Here is a 26,414-nt window from a genome sequence, read left to right on the forward strand (position 1 = left end):
TCATGGAACACAGTCAAACAAAATCCAGTAATAACACACTGTCAATGAGTTCCTTGGGGGAAATTGAGGTATGCTGAGTTTTATCAGGCAATGGGGAAAACACCCTCCCCAAACAAAATCTGCTAAGCTTCCCACCCCTAAGCTGTGTCCCAAGACATTCCAGGAGGGATGGAGGAGAAAGCCATAACTGTGAGCTATGGCAGAGTTCGGCCAAAGGGAAGCGGGCAGCAAACACATGTGGCTTAGGAAAGCTGAACTGGGATGAAGGATGAAGGAAAGAGGTGCCATGGCGAACTCTGAAGACAAGGAAGGGAAACTGAAAATGTAGTACACATTTTTCCTAATAATACACATTTTTATATTCCAAATTTCACCATTTACACCTCGAAGTGACTTACAACACTATAATACAATATACAAAATTTAAAACCTCAATAAATTAAAGTACTGGTATTTTAAAAAGTAAAGCATTTGAGAAGCATTCAGGGTATAAGGTTTGACCAGGTGCCTGAAACTCAGTTGAGGCGGTGCCTTTATAACTTTGTGGGAGGGAATTCCCTGGAGTTGGGCCCATAACACTGAAGGCGTGACTCATTGTGGACTTGAGTTGAGCTTCTGGCTTATAGGGAACCACTGATACTGCTTTCCCAATGATCTCAGTGATTGACTTGGGCTGTACGTAATATACATGTCATATGATCACATCTGGCTGTAAATACAAATTGGGCAACCAGGAACAGGGCATTTAAACAAATGAAACTAAAAAAGAAGCTCAGGGACACCAATCCTCCTACAGTTTGAAACCAGCAAGGGATTGGAGGAAGGAGCTGATGATATGGATAAATTCTGCTTAGCTCCTATGGCTGGGCTCTTCCTCTCCTAACTGCTTGGAATCATAGAATTGTAGAAATGGAAGGTACCCAAAGGGCCACCTAGTTCAACCCCCTGCAATGCAGGAATCTATGGCAGATGGCCATCCAACCTCTGCTTAAAAACATCGAAGGAAGGACAGCCCATCAACTTCCAAGGTTGTCAGTTCCACTGGGGGTGGGTTTTGTGTGTGTTTGCACCTGAGACAAACAACAAAACGCTCCCATTCCAGGGAAGAAGGGGTGGGTGAAGATCTACATCAGGAACAAGCAGGGAATAAAGATCTACATTGGGAACAAGGGAGGGGAACCAAATCAACCTTACCTGGTGAATGAAGTGGGAACCAAAGACTGTTGCAGGGGCGTGAAAGGGGCCACTCTGAATCATGTTGGGTGGGTGCAGACCCCAGAGGGCAGCTTCTGCTATTTCCTCCCTAGGGGAAATGTATTGTTTCTGCTGTGACAGCGGCAGCAGGAGCAGGCAATGCAGTCACTGAAGGCTGGATCTGCTACTGCTGTGGATCCTGCCGTCTGAGGCAGTGGTCTCACCTTGCCTCATGGGGTGTGCCAGCTCTTTGTTTCACTGTCAAATTATTGTCAGAAAGTTCTTCCCAATGTTTAGTCTGATTCTCCTTTCTTGTAATTTGAATCTACCCTCTGGAGCAGGAGAAAACAAGCTTCCACATTACAGCCCTTCAGATATTTGAAGTTGACTATCATAATCACCTCCCAGTCTCTTCTTCTCCAAGGTGGAAGACACATCGTTAGAAGGGGGAAGAACAGGGAAAGTAATATTTCTGAGCACCAACTAGAGACCAGAGTTGTGGATTTCCTGCCCTTCGAGATTTTCCCTCTTCATCGCCTTTGTTTCAGTCTGGTTCTATCCCAAGGAGCTCAGTAAGTAAACATGTGGGGGGAGTCAGGGATCCATCACAGCTCTGCAATGCACATGGAACTTCCATGCAGGAGCCCTCCTGCTTTGTATGTTCACCTGTCAATTTATGGGTGTGTGTGTGTGACAGGAATGCAGGCACCAAGCGGCAGGGAAGGAGAGGAATTCAGGTCACATTTTAATTGTAGCCTTCCTAATTCCCAGAACATTATGTAGGCAGAAATGCAGTTACCCTCCAGACTTCTCCAAATTTTCCAGTTCTGAAAAATGTGTACAAATATGCATAGTGAAAATAATGGGGAAATGGATTATATAAGGGGAGATGGGGTGCAAAAATGTGTCCATTAGCTCATTAAAAATGAGCACTAAAGCCCTGGCAATTCTTCTTCTTTTGACAAAATGATGCAAAAATATGAACTGAACTTACAACTGGAATATTCAGAAACTGAGAGAGACCAAAATTTACAGATTGGCTGATTTAGCATGGCTTGTTTTAGGCTGAAACATAACTTATTTGGCATAAGAGGCCTTAAAACTGCTTTTCTCACATATGCTTTGTGGTCTTTGGGGCAGTTGGAGACATTCTCCAATGCCAAGCCTGATTATTAAGCTCTCTTTCAGAATGGATAGTTCGCTATGATTCTAGCTCAGTTAATGAATCCCTTCATCTGTCAGAGAATAAATAGGAAGTGTCACCTAGTGCTCCTGCCACTGTGACTGTCCCAGGCTCATTCAAGCATCTCACACTGCTTCTGGACACAGCACAAGGCCCGAGGGTGTCTCTGGAGCACTTTTAATAGTTGCTTCCACACAATGTCTCAAATGCATGTGGGGGGTAGGGGAAATCTTAAGCAGCAAGGAATCCCGGTATCTCAATTTGCTTTGGGCTTAAAAGGAAAGATACAAATCCCTGCTAATAAGATTGTGCTGCTGCTATTTTCTTCACTATCCTGATGGAGGTAATAGCCTCTGGTCATCTGGTTTCACTGACTTAATTCTTTAGGGCAGCCTTCCCCAACCTGGTGCCCTCCAGATGTTTTGGTCTACCATGGCACAGCTGACACGGCTGATATTTATAAGCAATGAGGAAAATGTCTGAGATTGTTATTCTCAATTCTGTTATGAGCAGTGACAACTGTCAGCAATGATGAACTCATTTGCCACTTCATATTCTGGGTGTCACCCTTCCTTAGCCCCCCTTGCATAGCAGCAAGCTCCTCTGGACTCAATTTTTCCCCATCAGAATTCCTGTCAGGGCTGCCTCTACCCCTCAATTTAATTCACAGCTGTCAAACAGTGCCTGTTCACATACTGTGCTTAGAAGAAATGAACTTCTCCAGACTTTCACCTAAATGGTATAACCAAATTTAATTGGGTGGATGAGGCACCTGAGTCTCTAGTCTCAGTAAAATTGTGACAAGCGCAGCACAGCACAAATGCAGCTTGTTCTCTCTGAAATAGACACAAGGGATCAATTTAAATGAAAAACCATTATGGAATAGAATGCTATTATGCCTAGGAACTGAAAAGGATATTTATTAGGTAGAACAGATAGACTGCCCAAGGGGTGGATGGATGTGTCCATTTCAGCTTCTCTCCGTTTCTAATTTTTCCACTCTCAAGGTCAGCTTGTCCCATTACACCATCTATTGGCAAATTTTTATTTTAAAAGTCCCCATTTTAAAAATGGTATGAATTTGCATGCATGTTTCTCCTAACATATGCATTTTTTGCACGCAATTTGGCCTAGTGTGCACATTTTTGCAAGCACGTTTCCCTAATACAAATACAGCTTTATAGTTACTTTCACTAATGTATGCCCTTTTGTGTGGACTTTTATGATAGGAAAACTGCATCATAAAAAAATCAGATGTGCAGATTGTGAAGGGTAACTGTATTCAGGTTCACTTATTGCTTCAGGAAGTTAGAATCAGGAAGGTTTATCATTTTAGTGAACCAAATGAATTTCTCCTCCATCCCTTCCAGCTATTGATATTCATTCTGTTCCCTCAGTCTGTTCCCTCAGTGGCCTGAACTACAGAGAGAGGGAGGGAAGCACAATAATATATGAGCAGTGAAAAGTCGCTCTTTCACTATGCTGTGTAAGTACTTTAAAAATAAAATAAAATAAAAGGGCATTATTTATATTCTGTTGGAGTGAGGGGAGTTATCTGGCAAAGGTGAGGAAACCAGAAGTGGGTTTGTTGCAGAGGCACTTGACAGTGGGCCCACACTCAACTTTTTCCTGAATGAGTTGTGTGAGAGAAAGATATTGCAGTTGCTCAGTAGTGTCAGAAAGGCACCTGGCACATGCTGGGATGTACCGGTACAGTACTTTTCTTCCCATGCTCCAGGACTCAGCACTAGTGCTCAAGACAAGGAGCATGGGCTGTGGCCTGGTAAGTCTTGGTGCAAATCGGGTTGATTGCAGAGTGCTTGTTCAGAGAGGGGAGAGTCATGAGAAAAAGAAGCTGCTTTGTTTTGAAGAGTTGCTGTAAAAGGGTGGGGGGGGGATAGAAATCAGCTGGTATGTGGAAGAAAACAGAATGCCTGTGTTCTGTGACTGAGTTTCCTGGCAACAGAAGGGGGAATCAGTGCTTAATTTCTAGAAAATTCCTTGGGCTTTCACATAAGATCTGCTTCTGGGAAGGAGAAAGGCTGCAGTTGAAGGAGAATCACTCTGCATATGGCAAAAGGTACTTGTTGTTGTTTAGTTGTGTCCGACTCTTCATGACCCCATAGACCAGAGCACGCCAGGCACTCCTGTCTTCCACTGCCTCCCACAGTTTGGTCAGACTCATGTTAGTAGCTTCGAGAACACTGTCCAACCATCTCGTCCTCTGTCGTCCCCTTCTCCTTGCGCCCTCAATCTTTCCCAACATCAGGGTCTTTTCCAGGGAGTCTTCTCTTATCATGAGGTGGCCAAAGTATTGGAGCCTCAGCTTTAGGATCTGTCCTTCCAGTGAGCACTCAGGGCTGATTTCCTTCAAAATGGATATGGGACTAGTATATATTAAATAGTATAAATGCATAATTCATTGTTCCAGCACATACATGTATCTGAAGCATTGTAGTAGGAGTTGCCTCGCTGCTTTTGCCTTCTGTCTTCATGGACTTAATCTATTGCAGTGGTAGGCTGAAGGTAGATTGGGATCTAGATTGGTTGATCTGGGGCTGATTTGCTGCATATCATCTTAGTTTACAATTAGCAGCAACAAAAATGCTTCCCTCCTTCTTTAAATTAAGCTGCTGGGGTGGAGGGGGTGGGGAGGAAACCAGGAGTGGATTTTGTGTAACAGGTTATGAGTTATGGTACTAAAAATCAAGTTATTGCATTGATCATGTGCTCAGAGGCATGGTCTCTTCCTTAATCCTATGCTGCTTGACTCCGTCCCCCCTCTAGCCACTACTTTATATCCAGCTCTGGTTCATGGACCTTGAGCTTCTAGTACAAAGTAAAGTACAGTACAGTAGATCATGTAAGCCTGGTGTTTGCCTACCTACTAATCTATGGCATTCACCCACTTGCGAAGATCCTGTTTGTTGCTTGCAGCATGTTAAGAGTCTCAATTGTCTGAACTGTGTTGGCCACACCATGCCATTACTGCTCACCCATGAACAATAATGCTTTTCTTATCATATGTGAAATGTTGAAAGGGAGATAGCAATAATAAATGACCAAGGTGTTTATATCATGATCTTATATTGAACTCAATTAAACACTTATTGAACCTTAATCCCCCCCCAATCATATTGAATAGTTGTTCAACTATTTTAGTCTGTATTTAGTTGATATTCCTCAATTGCTAACTTCTTGTACCGGTAGTTGATTCTTCTCATTCAAAATACATTTCTTTCAACAAAAAAGAAATTGTGTAACTAATAGCTGGAAATGCTGTCAAGGCAATAGAGGATTGTCTGCTCCAGTTCATGTTGGTTTTGTGTTCATTTAAAATAAAACTGATGCATGCCTTAGTGGTGAAGACTCTTAAAAGAATTGATGACTCATATGAAGAAGCCCGTTTCATGCTATTGAAGTCTCTAGAAAAACAAAAATGAAAACCTTCAAATGGTGAGTACACCTTCTAAGTTCAAGAAAGCCAGTTCGTATTTTATTTGCACAGCAGAGTGCAATGGAGACAGAAATCAAAACATGTCTATATTTAGTGTGCCTTCTGCTAGTTACTGCTTCGGGCAAATGTTTAACCTATATTTGTGAAACTACCCCATGACTGCCAGTGAAGCAGGGAATCTACTGCTCCAAAACCAAACACAGTAACAGAAAGCTTTTCTGTTGAACAGACCTATTACTACTAGAAAGAGGTGGAGGGGAAGTCTGGCCAGTACAGTATCAGTCCCTCTAAGCATCTCAACATGCTACTCTACTGCCCTTCTCAGGTAATCAGGTTTCAGTGCAGTGGTGATCCTCATCTGTCACTGTTAATTGCAAAGCCAGTAGTGAGGGAGTGTATCAGGCATCCATAATCCTACCCAGAATTAAGCTGCTGCCCTTGCTTTTAGACTCTGCTAGATGAAATGCGTGTGTTGATTCAAATATATCCATCTGAGTGCAACCTTCGCCAACCCAGTGCCCTCCATTTAACTTTGATCAGTCCCAGCCAGCTGGGCTGGTGAAGACTACAGTAAGAATTCAAAATGTGTATTCGTGTGTGGCAATTATTTGCAGAACAGTGTGGTTTACATAAGACTACTAGCACCCATCTTTCACATTAGGATTCTGCTTATGTGTCACACTCTGCATGGAAGATGCCATGGCCAAATCTGAGGAAATGGTTTATGACACGGTACAAGAATATCTCGATTTTTGTTTTGAGGAATGTCTACCTATGCACATCATGGATAGGGACCATATGTTTTCAATGGCCTTTTCTGTGGTGGGACCTTTATTTTGGAGGTGCGGGTGGTATAAACTTGACTTGACATTCTGGAGCCAGTCTAAAGCCCACCTGTTTACCTGGGCTACCATGAGTAGCTAGATGCCTATGCAACTATAATGTGGTTATAATGTACTGCTGATTATCTGTTACAACTGATTGTTTCATTGGGTTTGTTAGATGTTTCTTTTATTGTTTATCACTGTTGGGGTTTTTAACAGTCGTACCTTGGTTTTCAGAAACCAATGCATGGTTTCCGATTGGCTGCAGGAGCATCTTGCAGCCAATCGGAAGCTGCGGAAGTCGCGCTGGATGTTCGGCTTCTGAGGCAAAGTTCGTAAACCAGAACACCTACTTCCGGGTTTGCGATGTTTGAGTTCCAAGTTGTTCGTGAACTAAGCTGTTCAAAAACCAAGGTACGAGTATATTGTTATTACCAACTCTGGGATTCACACAAAAGGCAGGATATTATTAACTAAATATATGCAATGTCAGGCTATAGTCTATTTCATATACAGTGGTACCTTAGGTTACAGATGCTTCAGGTTACAGACTCTGCTAACCCAGAAATAGGACCTTAGGTTAAGAACTTTGCTTCAGGATGAGAACAGAAATTGAGTGGTGGCGGCACAGTGGCAGCGGGAGGCCCCATTGGCTAAGGTGGTGCTTCAGGTTAAGAACAGTTTCAGGTTAAGAACGGACCTCTGGAACTAATTAAATTATTAACCCGAGGTACCACTGTAACACTTAGTTCTAAAAACAGGCAGGCGGGAGACAGGTTAGAGCAGAAGTTTTGCTCTGGCTTCAGATCAGGTGAGCTAATGATAAGGGAGGTTGTGCTCACATTGTTTGCCAAGGTCTAGCTCTTAACTTTCTGAAGGTGTACCTAACCTTCAAGAAAACCATTCTCCTTGGGGAGGGAGACTACAGCTCTTTTTGTACTGTGATAACTTGTCCACAGTAGTTTACAGACCCTCCATGTGCCCCTATTTTCCAGGGATGTTTCTGATTTAAATAAGCCATCCCAGTTTCTGATTTCGTCCTGTAATGTCCCATTTTTCTTAGGATGTCCCTATTTTCATTGGAGAAATGTTGGAAGGTATGGAGTTATCCAACCTCTTGAGCCGTCTGAAGGAAATCTTGTATAGGGAAGGTTTTTTTTTTTGTTTTTTTTAAAAAATGATTAATATTTTATTATGTTTTTATATATGTTGAAAGCTGCCGAGAGTGGCTGGGGCAACCCAGTAAGATGTATAGGGTATAAATAGTAAAATGATCATTATGGAATGGGACGTCCCTCTTTTCATTGGAGAAATATTGAAGGGTATGAGTTTATGCTCCGATAAACTCCTGCCTGGATTACTGCCATGTGCTCTACATTGGACTTCCCCAGAAAACACTTCAGAAGTTGCAACTAGTGCAGAATGGGATCACGTTACAGTCAAACCTCGGCTCCAGAACACCTTCGTTACTGTACGTTTCGGCTCCTGAACGTCAAAAACCCGGTTCCTGTTTTTGAATGTTTTTCGGAAGCCAAACGGGCTTCTGGAATGGATTAAGTTTGACAACTGAGGTTTGGGTGTATAATAATCCCGAAAGCACTGCTCTGGCTGCCAGTGACTGGTGGTGCCAGTACAAAGCCCTAAATAAGGCCCAAGACACGTTCCTTCAAGGATTGCTTTCCCCACAACCAGCCAACCCAGGTTTTGCCATCTGCAGGGGTGGGGGACCTGCTTGGGTGCTGTAGGAAGAGGCCTTCTTACTGGTAGCACCCTGGATCTACTTTCGTTTTTAATGCTGTTTTTGCCAGCTGCCCTAGCTCTCAGGAGAAGGAGGGAGTGCTTAAGAAATAAAATAATAGTGGTGGTGATGGTGATGAAAGGGCTTATCATTGTTTTTAATTACCGGTATCTTTTGAATGCTATAGCTATGAATGAAACAGCAGTTTTAAACTGATAATTTTACTGCTTTATTCTTTTTGCAAATCCTTTTGGGTATTTTGCTTTGCATTTTTACAATTAACATTTTTTATTAAACAAATAAAATCATGCAATAAACATGTCCGTCCGAACATTCCACCACACTCCCAAGGTGGCTAATAGAGGCCAGGATTTGCCAAGGAAAATACTGCTGCTGGGGTGGGAGAAAGAACAGCGGGAGCTCCTCACACCCATTGAGGCAAATGAATGCCGTTATTTACTGGTGGCGCGGGGGAAACCAAAGTAACCTTGCCTTGGCTGGCTTTCGCCGCGCCCAACCCACTTACAGGGGAAAATTGCTGGTTTCTTTTCCAAAAAAAAACCCACCCCACCCCACGGCCGTGTGCTCGTCCTCGGCGCTTCCTCAGGAAGACCGGAGCAGGCGGGGTTGCCATGGCAACCAGCGGCAAGTAGGCGCTCGTTCCTCGCGAAGGCGGCGGCTCCCGCTCTGTCGGGAGCGCGCGCGCGCGCGGCAGCATGGGCTGCCTAGACAGCAATGCCTCTGCCATAGGAATCTCTCCCTGAGGCGCCTGTCCCGGGCCGGGCCTTTTCCTTCTCCTTTTTCTAACAGACAAGGTGAAGGTGGGCCTAGGAGGGAGGTCGCTCGGGGACGCTGTTTCTCGGCTGGCCGACAAGCCAACGACGACAACGTCTTCTGAGGGGGTGGGAGGGGCGGCCACGTGCGCGCGAAGGATCCTGACGAGACGCGAGTCAGCCCCGACCACGCCTGCCTCGGAGCTCCGAGCGAGGTGGGCGGCGGCGGCTCAAGAGAGCGTTAGCTTTTCCTTCTCGGCGAGGGCGAACCTCCTGACTCGTCAGCGGCCGGACGCAACGCCAGGGACTAGCGCCGTGGCCAGTTTGAAGCGGCTCGCCGAGGAGGAGTTTTCCGCGCGCATTCGCCGCCGCAGCAACGAACGAATTGGGGCGGTGCTTCTAGCCGGGCCTCAGAGCGCCGCCCGCGTTCGGGACGTGCTGGCTCTTCTCCGGCGTTGGTGACCGCGGCGGCCGGTCGGTCAGGCTTCTTGGCACATCTGAACCGGGCATCTCCCGATCAGCTTGCTTTTCCCTCCGTTGGCTTTTGACTGCAAACCTTTATAGGCTGCACCCTTGTTGCGCATTTTGGGGCGCGGCTTGCTGTTGGAATGTGAGAGGGAGGGCGGCGGGGGAGCTTGACCCGAAACCCAGGAGGGGTTCAGCTGGCTCGGAGTCGAAGCAGGCGCCTGTTTTCGGAAGTCTCCGTCGACATCTCCGTCTGTCTCGGTAAATGTCAGGCTGGGAGGCTGACAGGACAGCCCTTTCCCTCCTTTAGTCAAACTCCCAGGAGCCGGCCCGAAAATTGCCCTGCTTAAGGAAACAGAGGGCTCCTTGTGCCTTCTGGCAGGAGCTGATCCTCCTCTTGGGCTTGTCACAGGGAATAGGCACATCTAGAGCCCAGGTTTGCGTTTCTGATCCTGAATGTGCCAGTCAATGGGGTAATGCTGCTGAAGAGAGAATCAGCAATCCTAGGGCCACCAATGAATTGCAAATGGAAAAGAACGTCAGGAAAGCCTCTGCACGATTGGTAGGCTATTCTAAATTGACTTGTTATGGTGTCCTTTCTGATTACTACCAGTCCCTGTAGGTGGGCAGAATGGACACAGAGGGCAGTGAGAAATCCTTTCCATTGAGTGTTTTTTAAGCCTCCTGTTCAGCCACTGACTTTGCTCACTGGAGTGACATCTCAAAGCACCTTTGTGGTCAGACATCGCAGAGTGAACAAAGGCTGCAACCAGTATCCCACTCTGAAACATAGGTTGCTAGCTACATTTTTCAGGTGGCAAAACAGCCAAACTCATCTGCAAGTACAAAAGTGTCCAGTGGCAGGCATTGTGTGCTAAAAATGCACATTTTGCAATATACAAAAAAAGTAGCACTTAATTCTGGAGCAGCCGAGACATCTGTGCGTCTTGTCTTTGTTTACTAACTTCTGGGATTTTGGAACTGTGCCTCCTGTTGAAATACTTGTTCTGTTTTCTTGCAGATGCTTACCTGCCTTAGAATCCCACATCATGACCCGGGACCTGCCTGAGTGAGAAACTTGCGGGGGAAGGCACCTCCTACCAAACACAGAGTGTGTGTTGCCTTTTGGATCATCCTTCATGCCTCCTCCACCCTTTTTCTCACTGCTGCTGCTGCTGCCAGGAGCGAGTCAGTAACCAGCACTGCTGCATTTCTGGCATTCCATTCTAGATGCCACAGATGAGTGGAGGGTTTCGGAGGAAGAGAGACTAAAACAGACACCAACAATTAGGCAACTCCAGGGCTTGGCAGACAAAGGTGCTACTGCCAGGCTGGAGGACGAAGACTTTTGTCCCTACTCTTTCCTCCAGAGAAAAGTTACATTTTAACAGCATTGGAAAGACAAATCATTTGCTTACATTGGAGAAAAGCACGTGGCCTCACTTTGTCCTTGTGGTTTTGTTATCTTTGGCTGCAGATAAAGCTGGGTAAGTGCATTTGATTTGATACATTTTTAAAGGGACTGATGCCTATTTGATGGTGGCTGTTTAGCTTGCCTTCTACATAGTGAGTCAGAACAGCATCCTTTTTCTGGTTCCTCTCTTCCTTTGGGATTACTCTAGGGCAGACTTCTGTAACCTGGTGTGCTCCAGAGGTTTTGGACTTACCAGTACTTGCATCTGTCTCACCTATATTGTCTGCTCCAGCAGAGCTGGTGCTGTGAGAGTTGTGACCCAAAATATCTGGGTTTGGGAAGGCTGCTCTAGGGCTAGATGCTGAAGCTCAATTGAGAGAGAAATAAACAAATAGGGTGTCTAGAATTTTCACATGTATATTTGAACCTCTAACTCCTATGTGCCATATTCTCTCCTGTTTCCTCTCTTAAGTATTAAAAATGTATCATACAGCAAGGATGACAATCCACTAATGTCACAATATGTCTGAAATTCTGGGAAAGAGGAATGTACAATTGAACCAGAAGAAAATATAGGACTACCCTTGAGCTGTGCGGTTACCTATATCTTTTTCCATCCTAGTTCTGTGCAGGGCTTACGCTAGAGTTCTCCAGAGCTTAGCACCAAAATCAGTTTCAATGCCAGAACTCAGTCCTGAAACATGTGAAGCTGTAAAGGTTAGAATGCCTCTAAGCATATACAGAGGGCCTTTGGTCACTAATGAGTAAACACAATTTGCCTTTGGACATTTGGGATTGGGGCAAAAGGCTTCTAGGTCAGAGACTGTACCTTTCAGGCAAGTTTAGGGATGACGTGCTATGGTTGTTGTGCATTTCTTCATTGCCCCCATTACAGACTCAGGAGAGATCTGTGGGATCACTTATCTGTCTTTCATGGATAAGCAGGGAGGAACAGAAGGCTCTGCAAGTGTGTTCACTTTTTCTTAACTAGTCACATTCTTTTTTCCCTCCTTGAGGAAACTGAGTAAGATGCATGGGACCAACATGTGTCTGACTGGTATGTGTGGAAATAGTTGAGTGATCTGACATTAGGTTGGCTGTGTTTTCCTTATAGAAAGGTCAAAGATTGTACCTTTATGGCATATATATATATGATATATATATGGGGGGAAATTCTTACTTTTTTACAATTAAAGCATGCTTCAAGCAACTAAACTAAAATAATACATAGCAAAGCATTAATTCCATTCCTATTGGCATTGGAAACAAGAATTTTTGGTCATACACCTTTATAGTAATGCTATAGTTTTTATCTGTATTTCTAGCTTGCATCACAAACTGTTTTTCATCCTCACAACAGCCCTGTGAAAGGGAATTATTTAATAGGTAGAGAGTGTCTGTCCCCTTGTTATGTCCCTACATGGCATGTTGGATGCCACCGTGTAATAGGATTGCCTACTTTAATTGATTTAATCAGTACAATTAATTGACTAAACTTTAACTGCAGATTGAAAATTGACTTCCTGTTAATCACTGGGAATAACAATGAGCAAATATTACTGAATTCACAGCAGTGAAAAGCCATTCAGCCATGGATGTCCCACATACTTGTTCTCCCATCCCACCCTTTATAATCTAATGGATTTTCCTTCCAGTGTGTATTCAAAGCTAGCAAAGAGGGACACTTTTAGAGTGGCATCACAAAGGCATTACTAAGGTTCTTAGTAGCATTGAAGGCAACTGAAGATTGTAGTCAATGTCAAGGTGTCTTTTAAACCTGAATATTTCATAATGCTGATACAGTGGTGCCTCGCAAGACGAAAATAATTCGTTCTGCGAGTGTCTTTGTATAGCGAATTTTTCGTCTTGCGAAGCACCAACGGAGAATAGCAGTTTTGACGAAAAAAGAAGAAGAAAAAATTTCGTCTTGCGAGTCAAGCCCATTGACATTTTCGTCTTGCGAGGCAGCCTTCCACTAGCGAATGCCTTTCGTCTAGCGAATTTTTCGTCTAGTGAGGCATTCGTCTAGCGGGGCACCACTGTAGTTCTTGACCTCGTTTAGTTCTTGAAACCATTGTGATTTTGGTATGCAACTGTTGTGGGGAGTATCCCGTTTCTCTCAGAGTTTGATGTAAATAAATAGTTTGCTTCTGTCAAGATCCCTCAAAGGCAGTTTCATTGATGTTTTATTAATACTTTCAATCAGTTAAACGACCAGGTGATTAACAGTGCAAATAAGTTGGCAGTTCTACCTAATAACATGGAGCATTGATGGTAGTCACTGATGTTTGCACTAGTTTGCTCCAGCCTCCTATCTCAATACCTTTCAGGGTTCCTTGAAAGCTGCAGATTGGTTTGTTGATTGTGATTTTTGGCCTCTGCACTAATTTGATTAATGCTGGCATCTCTGCTGATATATGGTTGCAAAAAGCTGTGATGATTGTTTGGCGGGATGGCCTTTCTGCCATATTCACGTGCTTCAATAAATAGTTTGTCAGGGTGTTTCTCTTACAGCTTCCAGTGGCACATGCACACATTGTCCATTGTAAAAGTAGTAATTTGATTTCCAGTTTGACTTCCCACCTATCCTATACAAGGGGAATCTTACTGGGCAGGGTCACTAATTCCTGGATTTCTCTGTGGAAAAACGCAGAACATCAGACCTTCATAATACAGAATAGCAGACATTTATTTCAATTGTTTTTCCCTTTTAAGTTTGCCCTACAGATCTAGTAGTGTCCATTGTGTATAATATATCACTCTTCCCAGAACAAGGAGGAATTATATCTGAGACTGATGTGCCTCGCTGTCTCCTCTCACAAGAACATAAAGAGGAGCATTATTGAATCAAGTCCAAACATTATTTACTCCAGCACCTCATTTTCCATTGTGGCCAACCAGAACTCTAAGAGAAGCCAAGCAGGAGATGAGCACGATAGCCCTCTCCCATTGTTGTTCCTTAAAGACTGATAAGCAGAGGCCGTTCCTTCACTTTCCACGCCCCACCCAAGCAGCCATATCAGTGTGTGTGTGTGTGTGTTTGCACATGCACATTGAGTGCCTAACACAGAGACATTTTCAGGGCCGTCTTAAAGGGATCGGCCGCCGTGGCGCAGTGATCCCTTGGCGCCCCCGGCGTGCTGCCTCTCCGCCCGCCTCCCTCCGCGCTGGCCGCCCCTCGGGAGGGGTGGGGTGGGGTGGGCAAGCGGGGGATGAGGGGCGTGGCGCTGGAGTGGCGCGGGACTTTGCGCGCCCTTCCCAGCGCTCCAGCTGGGGCTCCGGAGGGCGGCCGGCTTGCAGCTCGCCCGCCGGCACGCGAGTGCTCGCCCGCCTGTGGGGGCGGGTTGGGGAGGGGGCACCCGGTATGCCGGCGGGCTCGCAGGGATGCCCCTGGGGGGCACGGCGCCCTGGCGCGCCACACCACCCAGCATCTATGACGAGACGGCCCTGGACATTTTGTAAAAGTTCTGTGTTCCCCAGAAATTCTCTCTCTCTCTCTGCTCCCAGGATGGATAGAAGTAATATTTGAGTCCTATCAATTCTGCAAACATGTATTTATTTTATACAATTATAGCTTCAATGACTTCTCAAAAGCAATGTGGGGCAATGTCATTTGGAAAAAACGCTGATAATTACCTATTAGCCGCATTCCCTTGCATGAGTCTTAAACCAGTGTAGGTTTGTTGTGCCTCAGAAGCATGAACAGCTTTTTCCTCTCAACAATGGAAAAGGTAGCTATAGATACCTTTAAAGCCTTTGATATATATAGAAAATAGGTTTCTCCTTATCTAGCACCACAAATAACTAATACCATTAAACTCACTTACCAACCCTCTACAGCTAAGGTTAGAATAAATAGCTATGAATCCAAATTCATTAAAAAAAATCTAGAGGTACTAAGAAGGCATGCCCCACTGCCCTATTATTATTTGTTCTCAATTTGGGACCATTGGCAGTGATAATAGTTAATGCCATTATTAAAGGTCTTAAAATAAAGGGGAAAGAACACCTAATTAATTTATGGTTATGGAAATTAAGGTTATTATGCTGTTTCACCCATTAGCTGCAGCTCCCCACTTAAAACAACTATTTGGAAACTATCAAAAAGTGGCAGGTTTGCAAATTATTTATAATAAAACTGCATTTTATAGCATTCCTTCATTTAAAATACACAATATAATAAAACAGGGATTAAAAGTTCAAATTTGCCTGAAACGCCTTTGGTTTTAGAGCTCAATATACTGGTACACGTAGTATACAACCCTTATAATGAAAATAAGGGTAGGGGGAGGTATGATGTGGGAGGTGGAGCAGGCCAGGTAAGGGGCACACTGCACAGGCAAGTTAGTGGCTGTAAGAAAACTTAAATATTTTTAAAGGTATCAGTTTTAGGGAAAACCCTGACTGCAAAAATCTACCCCTTCCCCTTCCCTTGGCCCAACTGATTTGCTAATCAGGCTTGTTCTGGATATGTAGTGGAGTCTGTTCAGACTGCTTGTCTAAGGTCAGTGGTAGTTCTCATCCTGAGCCTAGGGGAATTAGTGCAAACACACAGTCCCTTGTCTTGTCTTGGGCCCTGGTGCTGCTGGGATTAAGAGTACGCCTTATGTCTTGGTGAAAATGGACACAGCTGCCAAGATGAGCAAGCACTGGAAGTGAGGAGGCTGGTGTGAGGCCTTTCCATTTCTGCTGTCTCTGGGTGCCAGTCAGCCAGAGTCTTACGAGACTTCCAAATGATAGCTTCCTTCCTCTCAAGTGTTGGGACCATCCCATTATCCTGCCTGCTGTGCTTTCTTTGGGGATCTGGCACAGATCCTGGACTTACACAATCCTGGACTGGTTGGGCTTCTTTCCTTGCCAGTATTTCTTCTGACTCTTCGGTCTGCTGTCTTGTCAGCATTATTGAGATCAGACACTACAAAAAATAAAGTTCTTCAAAGAGATTTTATTTTCTGTATCTAGTTTTGCATCTGATTTGCTGCAGCCTTTTGCTTTATTTATTCAGAACCCTGTAAACTTGCTTTGCTTCTAATAAAAATGCATCCTGATGCACATAAAATGTTTACTGTAAATTAGTGCTGAAATTCTTTAGTCTTCCCCAGGTGCTTGATGCGACATCTTTATAGAGTGATCACTTCATTTGCTGCTATTTTGGGCTGTGCCTTCATTGAGCCGCATAGAAGCAGCTACTCTCACAGCCTTAGTAGTTGAGATAGATAGGTGGGGGCTTGGAGTCAGGACAGCTGTTGAAGCTTGGGTGAGTGTGGCAAACCAGGTGCTGAATTAAGCAGAGGATCAGGAGAGACAGAGACACAGACTGGTTCTGTGTATAGTTTATGGTCATAGCGCTCTCCGCTGTGATGCATTCCTCAGTGACCTCCAGATAAGATTTTTGTGGTGCATTTTCTGTGGGACTATGTTGCAGATAGCCTATAAACTTTGGTCTGCAGTGCACCTTTGTGTTTATTAGCTGGTGTTAGGTGGTCCAAATGCAAACTACAGAGCCCTATGCTCTCTGGTTTACAAGCCCCAAGCCTAGTGTTAGTAAAGCTCCTTTCTGCAGGTATCTGCTGGGCGATTGAGTTCTTCATTGGAAACTACCGGTAGGTTGCACAGCCAATCCAGCAGGCTTCTTAATATTCAGTCCTGCTTTTGCAGGGATTAGCTATGTGATCCAAGTTTCTCACAGGGAACTAGGTTGCGCAGCCAATCCAGTAGACTTGAACTCACCACCTATCAGCTCATAGGTTGTGATTTCAACCCTTCTTTTTGTAGGGATTACCTGCACGATCAAGTTCCCCATGCAGTCAATCCAGCTACATTTCTACATGACTTCACATAGGACGTGAACCAAAGGTTCCTCAACCCTACTATAAAACTCAGAAAGTGAGGGAGACATTTGGGTTAAAATATGTGTTTGAAAAGGCAAGTTCCAGTTCATTTTATAACTTCTTATTTTATATATTCCTTCTACCCTTTCATTATATTTCACCAAATAGGTCAATTTCACAATAAGCAACACTTTCCATATTTCATTTAAACATTCAGCAATGTATGTTCTTTCATATGCTAGTCCCTTTGATTCTTGCAGCTATTAAGTTAATTAGAAAGTTCTTAGAAATCTTTTATTACAGTGCATCTTATTACAATGAATGACACCAGTTGAGATGATAAATGATAGAGATAGAATGAATGACTTGGAGTTTGTTCTTCCACCTGGTGAAATATTGTAAATATTGCTGTCTTACTGCTGTCTGTGGATTTTTTTTTATCACCTTTCCTCATCTTAAAACATTTCATCTGTGAACTGCCATGAGATCTGCCATGCAGAGCAGCATACAAATAACAACAACAACCAAACCAACCAACCAACCAAACAAACAAAAATGATACTCAGAGGAGTCCAATTGAAATTGACCTAAGATAGTCATTAATTTTAGTCGGTCTACTCTGAGTGGAACTAATATTGGATACAACCCAATGCTAAGTATGAGCAGCATCTTCACTGCTGCTATTACTGCTTTCTATGACATTTAAATATTCTTTCATATTTTATTAGCTTCTATTTTTTATTCACAGCAAGTACTTTCACCTGTATAAATCTTCCAGTTTTATAATTAGATATTTATTTTCTTTTTTCTATGGTGCTTGTATCATGTCTGACATTATGTTGCACATTTGACTCCTAATATTATTCCCCAGAAGATTTCTTTTCATTCAGCTTATAACCAGGGCATTTTTCATAACATTTAATTTTCTGTAAACTTGAACCTTGCAGCTGAGTTCATGTGCATGTGGTATCATCCACATATTTTGTGAATTTACAGTATTGTGAAATATTGTGACAGGGCCTTCTCAGTGGTGGTTTCCCATTTGTGGAATGCTCTCCCTAGTGAGGTGTGTTATTGACTTTTAGGAAGAAGTTAAAAGCATTCTTGTTTCGCCATGCAACCCTGAAATTACTGGTAAAACTGTGTTTTCTAAATGTTCTTAGAAAAACATGTTTAACTGTTTTTAGAATGCTTTTATACTACTCCAGGCTTCCTCAAACTCGGCCTTCCAGATGTTTTTGACCTACAACTCCCATGATCCCTAGCTAGCAGGACCAGTGGTCAGGGATGATGGGAATTGTAGTCTCAAAACATCTGGAGGGCCGAGTTTGAGGAAGCCTGTACTACTCTATTTTGTTCTTAGGTTTGCTACCTGAGGCTTCTTGAGGAGAAAGAGCAAGATATAAATTGTATAAATAATAGAAAGGATACCTATGTGTGAACTTTAGAATGGTTTTACAACACCCCTTTTTTTCTGTGACAGAAAATTGTACTGGGCTTCTCCATGCATTTTTCATGCATCCACTTGTGTCTTGAAATCCGGGAACTTATTCCGTGGAGTTTCCTAAAGTTAGTGCCTGCATTTGAAACTGGGCCTGGTGTGTCCTTGCTGGGTCAGTAGAGAGACAAAAGACTTGTTGAATCTCTTCTTCTCTTCAGCTCATGAGAGATGCCTGTGTCTTGAATTTCAATGGGAAACTTGCCATTCTTCCACTGACCTGGACTATTTTGAGCTGCAGGATTTGCAAACTTCAGAGAAATGTTGGCAGATCGCCAGAAAGAGGAGGGGCTTGCATGCCAGCTTCAGATACTAGAAAACATGGAAGGAGGTAGCTTTTTGACACTAACTATAGTGTCTTTGGTGAGATTTAGTCAGATGTGCCTCTGAGATATATATTATTTTAAAAAATCTGGTGTGAAAGAACAGGCAGGATTTGCTGTCTTCTGGGCAAAGAATCTTCTGAGGCTGCTATTCTGCTACTGTATGCCCACCTTCTGTGTGTGGAGCAGATAGATTTGGAAACCTGACCATGCAGGTGAGGATGACCTTGAAGGATTTCAAAGTCAGAGATGAAAGATCAATTCTACCTTGTCTTAAAAAGATAGCAGGGTATTGTTTTTCCTCTATGTGATCGCGCACCAGCTCTTGATGGAGCTTCCAGCAAGTATATACTTTACATTATTGTTTAAGAGGAAGTCTAGCCAAAGCGTTCTCCCAAGGAGTCAGTGGAAACATTGCTTGTAATTTTTTCTGTGCCATTCTGAGTGATGCACTGTCCATTCAGGAAAGGAACTCTAAAACACATGGGGAAAGTCTGCATACCCACACTCACACATCATCAGTCATTGGTAGATTGGGAATGTAATAAGTGATATAAGTGGATTCTTGATTGGTTTTTATTGTAGTGTAGTAGCCTATAGATAGTAGTGGGAGAGGAATTGCACTCCCACAGTAGCTGAAGGAACTTGAGTGCTCTTCACTTCTGACAGGAGCAACATCCTGGAACAGATGGCAGTGAGAGTGAACAGACAGCAGTGAACACAATGGCTGAAGTCATACTTCTCGTCATGTGGTGGAGGAATTTTCTCCTCATGGTCAATGTCATAATCATTCTACTTCAAAAAAAGACAGGTGAAATGACACAATCTGGTATCAGTGTGCAGCTGCCCACTTCATTGGCATGGGGGCTGGCAGGCAAGGGAATGTGCTTGCGAAGAGAAACAACGTTTTGGGTAACTGGGCCTGTGTCTCTAGATTGCTGCATGCAGTTTGGCCCTTAGTTTATGGGAAGAGGTTGCAAGAAGCAGGAGTTGCAGTAGGAAAAGTGCATGGGGAGGGGGAATAAAAAGAATGTGGAAGCTGAAGTTGGGCATGTTTCTTGCAAGGGTGTTAAGTTGATTTTCCATTCATCCATCAAATTTTTCTAACACAGTGCATAGAAAATTATCCTGTACACCCCCTTCACTGGGCTATGGTAGCAAAGGGAGTGATAGGACTAACACATCTGGATTCCCTGTAATCCAATGGATAGTGGTGGTGGTTTTTAAAAGTGGTGAGAAGTTCAATATGACTTTATCAGAGTGAGTTTTTTGTCTTTATAGACCATCTTTATAGTGTTCAGCAACTGATCTGCTTGTTTGATTGGTTTCCAGGTTGTAGAGGGCAAAGTAAAAGACAATTGGCCCTGGCAGTGCTTTCCTCAGTGCCCATCATGTGCTTTTGCCCAGCTTCAGCGGCTGCTTCTGTCAACCAAGACAGCCATTCTCAAAGTGTAATGCTGCCCATATGTCTCCTTGGCACAAAAAACCTCGCAGAGGAAGTTGTAACTATGCAGATAAATGTGGGTTGCTCTCGTTAATAAGCAGGCACCTCCCTGGACAGCTTTAGACTTCAAGGGGATGGGAGTGCATTTCACAATGTGCATGTGGCAGAATTGGATGTGCCAAAGTGTTTCTTTCGGTGCTGACAAATGGCAAGTTGAGACAATAGTTCACGCCTTTCAAGGTTGTAGCTAGTGTTCTACTCTGAGTAGACCCATTAAAAACAATTGATAACCAACATGGATTTCCATTAATTTCTATGGACATCATTTAGCTTGGGGCAATCCTTAACCCCCCCCTTAAAAAAATAACACTCTGGACCTAAGCAAGGGCTGTCAACTATAGTGGCATTATAACTATGCTAACATAGTATTCTTTCTTACTGTGGATCTAATATAGAAAAAACCCCAGCAACCATTATCATATTTGTCAGGCAGAGAAGACGTAAAATATCATCAACAACTTTAATTGATGACAATTCCCCAGGCACTTGAATCATGAATTATTTGCAAATAGTTCCGTATTGGGTTGGGAGTGTCTTAGTGCTGTCGGTATTATTAGCATGCCTCCCATACAAGGGTTTCTATCTTCCCAGCAGGCTCTACAAGCCAAGGTGTGAGAGGCCAGTTGCCAGGTGAAGACTGAGGGAAGCGTTGGCTCCATCACCAAGCTGGGCACAAGACAGAGGCTGGCAGCTGTTGACAGCTGCTTCGACACCCTGGAGCAGGAAGCTGACATCAACATGGATAACTCAGGTACAGCAGATGCACAAAACCTGCACCTGTCTTGGTTGTTTGGGAAAGACAGTCTGGGAGCCGATGAGGCATAGTGACTGGAGTGTTGGATTTGGACTGGGGAGGCCTAGGGGCAGATCTGTTTGGCCAGGAAGCATACTTGGCACCTTGAGGCAAGTCAGAAATTTTCCGTCTAAGCTCCCTGGCAGAATAAAACAGGACTACTGCCATGTGTGCTACCCTAAACCCCAAAGAGGGAGACAGATTGGAACGCAATGTGTTAGTTAAATAGGTATTTAAAATGTACATGTATTTAATTTGTAATCACTTTTTGATTGGAGTCCCCAAAGCAACATTAATAAAATATGACTTAAAAAAAATATGGATCCATATGGATATTGGAAACAGAATGCTAAAATAATTAATTCAAAGAGGAAGCAAAACACATAAACCAAGAGAAGCAAACACACCTTCCACATGTGGAGACTGGAGACTGTTTAGTTCCTTGGAACATGGGTGGGGAGGGCAAAGTGGGTGGAGTTTTGAGCGGGGCCAGGACCGGAGCAGACCTGTGATGGTGTCTGTCTGTCTCCTCCTCCTCCTGGTTCTCTCTTGCAAGGCTTGCTATGTGCTTGCTATGGGGTTTATTTGGAGGCAGGGGTCTGTATGGAAGGGGACAGTTCAGCTGAAGTAGGATTACTTGTATAGCAATGTCTTTGTCTGCTTGCCTCTCTCTGATCATTAACATGCACATCCCAGTTGATAGGATAGGATAAAAGCAGGGGGTGTCTTCATGTAGATATTAATGCTGAACCAGTGACTTATTGCAGGATTTGTCATAATAAGGGTTTAGTGTTGAGTTGGCAAAATCTGTTCCTCCTTTTGCTGTGAATCCTCACATAGGGTGTGGTGATCATCCCCCTCCCTCCCTGTCTCCTTAGCTTTTGGTTTTATGTTCATTGTCCCTTGATGGCGTATGTTGATTAGGAGGCAAGTGAGAAATGAGAGTGCTGAGAGGCTGTTTAGTTCTGCCACTCTTTTGCAGGAACTATGTGTTTGGTCCTAAGATTGTTACAATCCAGATGAAGACAGTAGGAATGGTAAAACCCCTAACGATGCTGTCTTTGAATTCTGGAAGTAAGTATTTTGCAGTAGTGTAACTGGCCATAATATTATGTTAAGATGCTACTTTAAAAAGTACTCTGTTTATCATATGAAAGAGAGAGAGAGACTATTTGAATGAGAGTTGATGTTGTTGCTTTTAAAAAACTTTTTAAACAATCAGAAACTTTCACATTTCCCACAGTATTTTTTTTTGGGGGGGGGGTGTCAACAGAGCAGCTGGCTTTCTCTCCCCATGCCCTCTGAAAGGAAAGCCATCATTGCCCTATGAATTCTGTTGAAAGTTCCATGCTGTGCACTTGATATGCAGCTGCTTATTCTTCAGAAAAGCCCATGTGCAAAAGGCAAAGGACATTCCATGGGAAGTTTGCAGTGGAAACTTGAACTCCAAACTATGTCAGCAGTGCACTAGCAAAAACTAGTCTGAAACTGTGTCCCTTTGCTGGAGGGATTCAAGATGTATGTGTGCAGACTTTGAGTCCCTTCATTCAGGTTGAGCCATTGACCTTGTTCACACACTGTGTAAAGCCATAAGCCATGGTTTGCTGTGCATAAGCAAATCACTCCTTCTCTCAGCATTCACTGAGAGGAAACAAACCATGATCACTGGCTTAACTATGGAATACTGTGATGTGTGGGCTTCCTTCACCTATTTCACTCCCATTTTTGCTCCTTGGTTTTCTTTCAATGCTGAACTTGTGGTTTACTGGCCAAGGACTTTTTTAAAGTAGATTTTCCAGCTGCACACATTCCCTGTCAGACATGCCACACCATAAAAGAAAAGCCAAATGAACACAAAGCATTCTTTTCTCCTACGTGCTGTGTTAGTGACTGTTTCTCCATAGGAGTCAGTATTGATTATTCATTTATGAATTTGCCTTAGAGTAGTAACTAACAGATGCAAAACCGGGAGTACTTTAAGGGGATTTACAAGCATATAATGCAGTGTGGTTTGCCCAAAAATGAAGGTGAAGAAGAATAGGAAGTTCTGGCCAAAAAGAAGGTGTTTTAATATAGTTTGGCTAGCTGTCCTCATTATTCCTCGCTCAGGAGTAAGTTTCTTGCTCCATATTTAGTGGGATGCACGGGTGATGCCAAAGAAACCAAACTGAGATTTCTACTGAACGACGAAGATCCATCTAGATCACGCACTGTTGCCAAATACTTGAAGAGAGTCTTAGCTCTAAAGAAGAAAAAAGGGCTCTGATATGGTCAGGAGAACCCCGCTAATCCAGGAGCCAAAATGCGAAAATAGATAGTCGGTCAGTCTGTGCTTTTATTTAGTAACGAGCAGAGGGTTTCAGCCTCTGGCGAAGGTTTTAAATATTATAGGTTGTTTTGGAATTGTATTTTTATGTGTTGGGCCAATGGTCGTAAATAAAACTTACTTACTTAATATAGTTTGGCTAGTTTTGTTTTAAGTATGGAAATGGAGTGCATTCCATCCTTTTATAATTTGTATACATGCTGCTCCTGACATTACCTATCATATAAGTGCCTAATAAACACATATGCACATTGTCAGTTTCCCAATGGCACATTTTCCCCACATGTTGTGTCTTACTGCACCCTAAGAACCCCTTGTTATTGACCTCCCTCCAAAAGGAAGAAATGATGCCAGGAGAGAGTTACAGTTCAGCTCTTCTGGCTTCCCTTTCTCTGGTCTTCTGAGCCTTAATTGCCTGAGCTTGCCCAGACATATCAGAGTGAGGAGGTGCTCCCTGTTTTGTGCTGATTTGGAAGTTGCAGCGAGTCCCATTTCTCCCCTTTGTGAGGCCTCACAACAAAGTGCTTCAGTGAAGGAGTGTGAAGAGAGTGTGCACGGAAGAGAGAGCATTAAAGCAAGATGGCAACACGGCTATGACCAGCAGAGGAGGAGAGCACTGCAGGCAGAAAAGAGTGAGTGAGGGGCACGGGGTGGAGGGGGAAAGAATAAGTAAGCAGAAAATGAGCTCCACACTGAAGCTTATAAAGTGGAACTGGGTGGCATCTTCAGAAGATCCTTTGACTGAGACCAGATTGGTGGGGACTGCTTGTCTGTTCCCTTATCAGACAGGATAGTAGTTAGAATGCCAGATGTAGGACGTGGGAAGCCTCCATTCAAGTCTCCACCTATTATGCAAGCAGCTTTCTTCTTGACTTTGGGCTAGCCGCTTTCCCTCTTACTGTAGCCTGTAGGGTGGTTGACAGGGGAAAGGCAGAGTAGAAATAAAAAGCTAGAATAAATGAGCATCAGAAAGAGTGTTGGATGAGCAGCTGGACATATTGAAATAGTTTATGCTTCTGCAGACATTGGCTTAAAAGTATTGTGGCAAAAAAAAGAATGTTTTAACAAGCCAGCTACACCTGCTGCTTGATGTTTGTAGTGGGACTGGAGTACTCATCCTCTTCCTTTTAACAGAACCACACAAGTGTAACATTGCAAGGAGTTATTAATTATATTGGGTGCAGGACATACAATTAGGTGATGTGGAATGATGACTATGAGATGACCCTTCTAAAAAAGGCTGGCACACCAGTTGACAGCTCCGAATGTTGGCCTTGTTAGAGCCATTTCATTTTTATCCTTGGAGGTCTGAAATGGACTTTAGATCCAGGTCAGGATTGGTAAGACATGCATCTGTTTCCTCCCAGGTATTAGTTCCCAGGTTTTTCTCAGGTGTCTCTTCTAGGCTCAGCACAGGCTATGGGAAATCATGAAGTGATGGGTGGGTATGTCACCTGCTTGAGACATGTGCTGGGAAAGCAGCACAGGGTAATTATAATCGGCTGTTACTATTTTGACTGGTTTTTAATTGGTGTGATTTTATCTTGATATTATTTAACTACCTGTCAGAAACTGCAGCGTTGTTGTTATTGTTGCTGGTTTTAATCACCTTTCACATCTCTCAGGGTGATATATAATCCTACAATATACTGAATCAGTATATTGGATCCCATGGATCCACCTGACTCCACCTGGCATTTTGGTTGGCTGTATTGAGATAAATGTTAAATTAACAAAAATTGAACAGATGCAACTTTCCCTAGCATAAAGATTCAGAAGTGTAAAAAACTTCATCTATGTCTGTCTGTCATACAGCTGTTAACAGCTCAGGAGCTCTTCTTGGAAGCAAACGAATGACCCTGCCTATAATGCGCATTTACACACACACCCCACTTTAGAAGAGGGCAAGATAAATCCCTCCTCTGAAAGAGTACTATGTGTGCCTCATTTCAAACAGTCAAGGGCAGATTTGATGCTTTTCTCTTTTGGCCATTGCCTCCATTGTTAGGAGGCTGACCCAGATCTTTTGTCTCCAATCTTGAGTGTGCTGTGGCTGCAGAAGTAATGGAGGAAGTTATGTAAGGTAATCTAAGGAATTCTCCCTGCCCCAGCCTGCAAGGCAAGGCCAGCTGCCCAGCATTGCCACTTTTTGCCCTCTAACACCTCTTGGAGCTGCTGAACCTGTGGAGCAGCCTGGCTATCTGGCAGTGGGATTTGGGAGCTCTTTCCAGAGCTATGTGCCTGGTCCAAACATGAGTAGTACCTAGCACTAGCAGCAGAGACTTTAAGGGAACCCTGCAATGCCAACTAATTTTGAACAGCTGGTGCCAATAATATGTGGTGTAGTGATGCTGACCTAAAGTTGTTGATCATATAACTATTTCTTAGATAGATATTTCTTAATCTGTCATTAGCTGTTTATTTCTCATATGTAGTTGACCCCTTTTTGCTCTCCCTTCTCTGCTCCTTTCACAAACCAACCAGTTGTTGGGTGGAGGGAGGGAGATAGTATTTATTTTTAGTTGCCCACAGAACAACTTGGGGTATTTTTCACTTTGCAGAATCATAGGTTCTGTCTTCTGTGTGTTCTTCTTCTTTCTTCTTGCTTATGGTGACAGGAATTCAGACTGCTGTGAGTGAAGAGCTCCTCCACCTGGGGCACAGAGGCAGTGTGGTATTTATCTCTTCTCCATGCTTGTGTGGTCATTGTGTGCATCCCACTTGCCAAACTTCTTCAGGGAGTTTTGGGCAGCAAGAAGTGGTGATGTGGCATCTCTGTCTTTTCTGTCTTACTATGCCATCTCCCCGAGATGCGTACTTATGTCGCTGTGCTTGGAAAGCTGTTTCTCTGTGCTTTTCTGTAAGGTCGGAGGCCATTATTTCTGTGTGCAAATGAATAATGCTTTCTTAAAATATGAAACAACCCAGGCTTCACTCAGACATACTCATTTTTGTTAGGTAAAGATGGGAAGGTACCGTAGCTGTACCTGTCCATTAAAATAATTCCAAAATCAAAACATTAGGGTAACAATTTTTATTATGTCCCAACTAAAAAGTCACAAAGCAGTAATCATATTTTTACATTCTGCAG

At 43.5% G+C, this 26,414-nt stretch overlaps 1 protein-coding gene across 8 annotated transcripts in view; it reads left to right on the forward strand.

Annotated features, from left to right (window-relative positions):
- Positions 1-4,372: 4,372 nt before the first annotated feature.
- Positions 4,373-26,414, forward strand: part of KIFC3 (kinesin family member C3) — a 37,677-nt gene continuing 15,635 nt past the window's right edge. The window contains exons 1-4 of one of the 8 annotated variants that reach the window (XM_033157372.1): positions 4,373-4,457; positions 10,656-10,745; positions 10,865-11,121; positions 20,799-20,955. In XM_033157372.1, the coding sequence (XP_033013263.1) occupies positions 20,943-20,955 (13 nt within the window). In that variant the 5' untranslated portion in view covers positions 4,373-4,457; positions 10,656-10,745; positions 10,865-11,121; positions 20,799-20,942. Of the gene's footprint in view, positions 4,458-9,740; positions 9,896-10,503; positions 11,122-20,795; positions 20,956-25,973; positions 25,998-26,414 lie in introns of those variants that run through there. The other 7 variants (XM_033157371.1, XM_033157368.1, XM_033157367.1 and 4 more) reach the window with 7 other exon arrangements.

The sequence above is a fragment of the Lacerta agilis genome, chromosome 8 (assembly GCF_009819535.1).
Source record: "Lacerta agilis isolate rLacAgi1 chromosome 8, rLacAgi1.pri, whole genome shotgun sequence".
Taxonomy (NCBI): Eukaryota; Metazoa; Chordata; class Lepidosauria; order Squamata; family Lacertidae; genus Lacerta; species Lacerta agilis.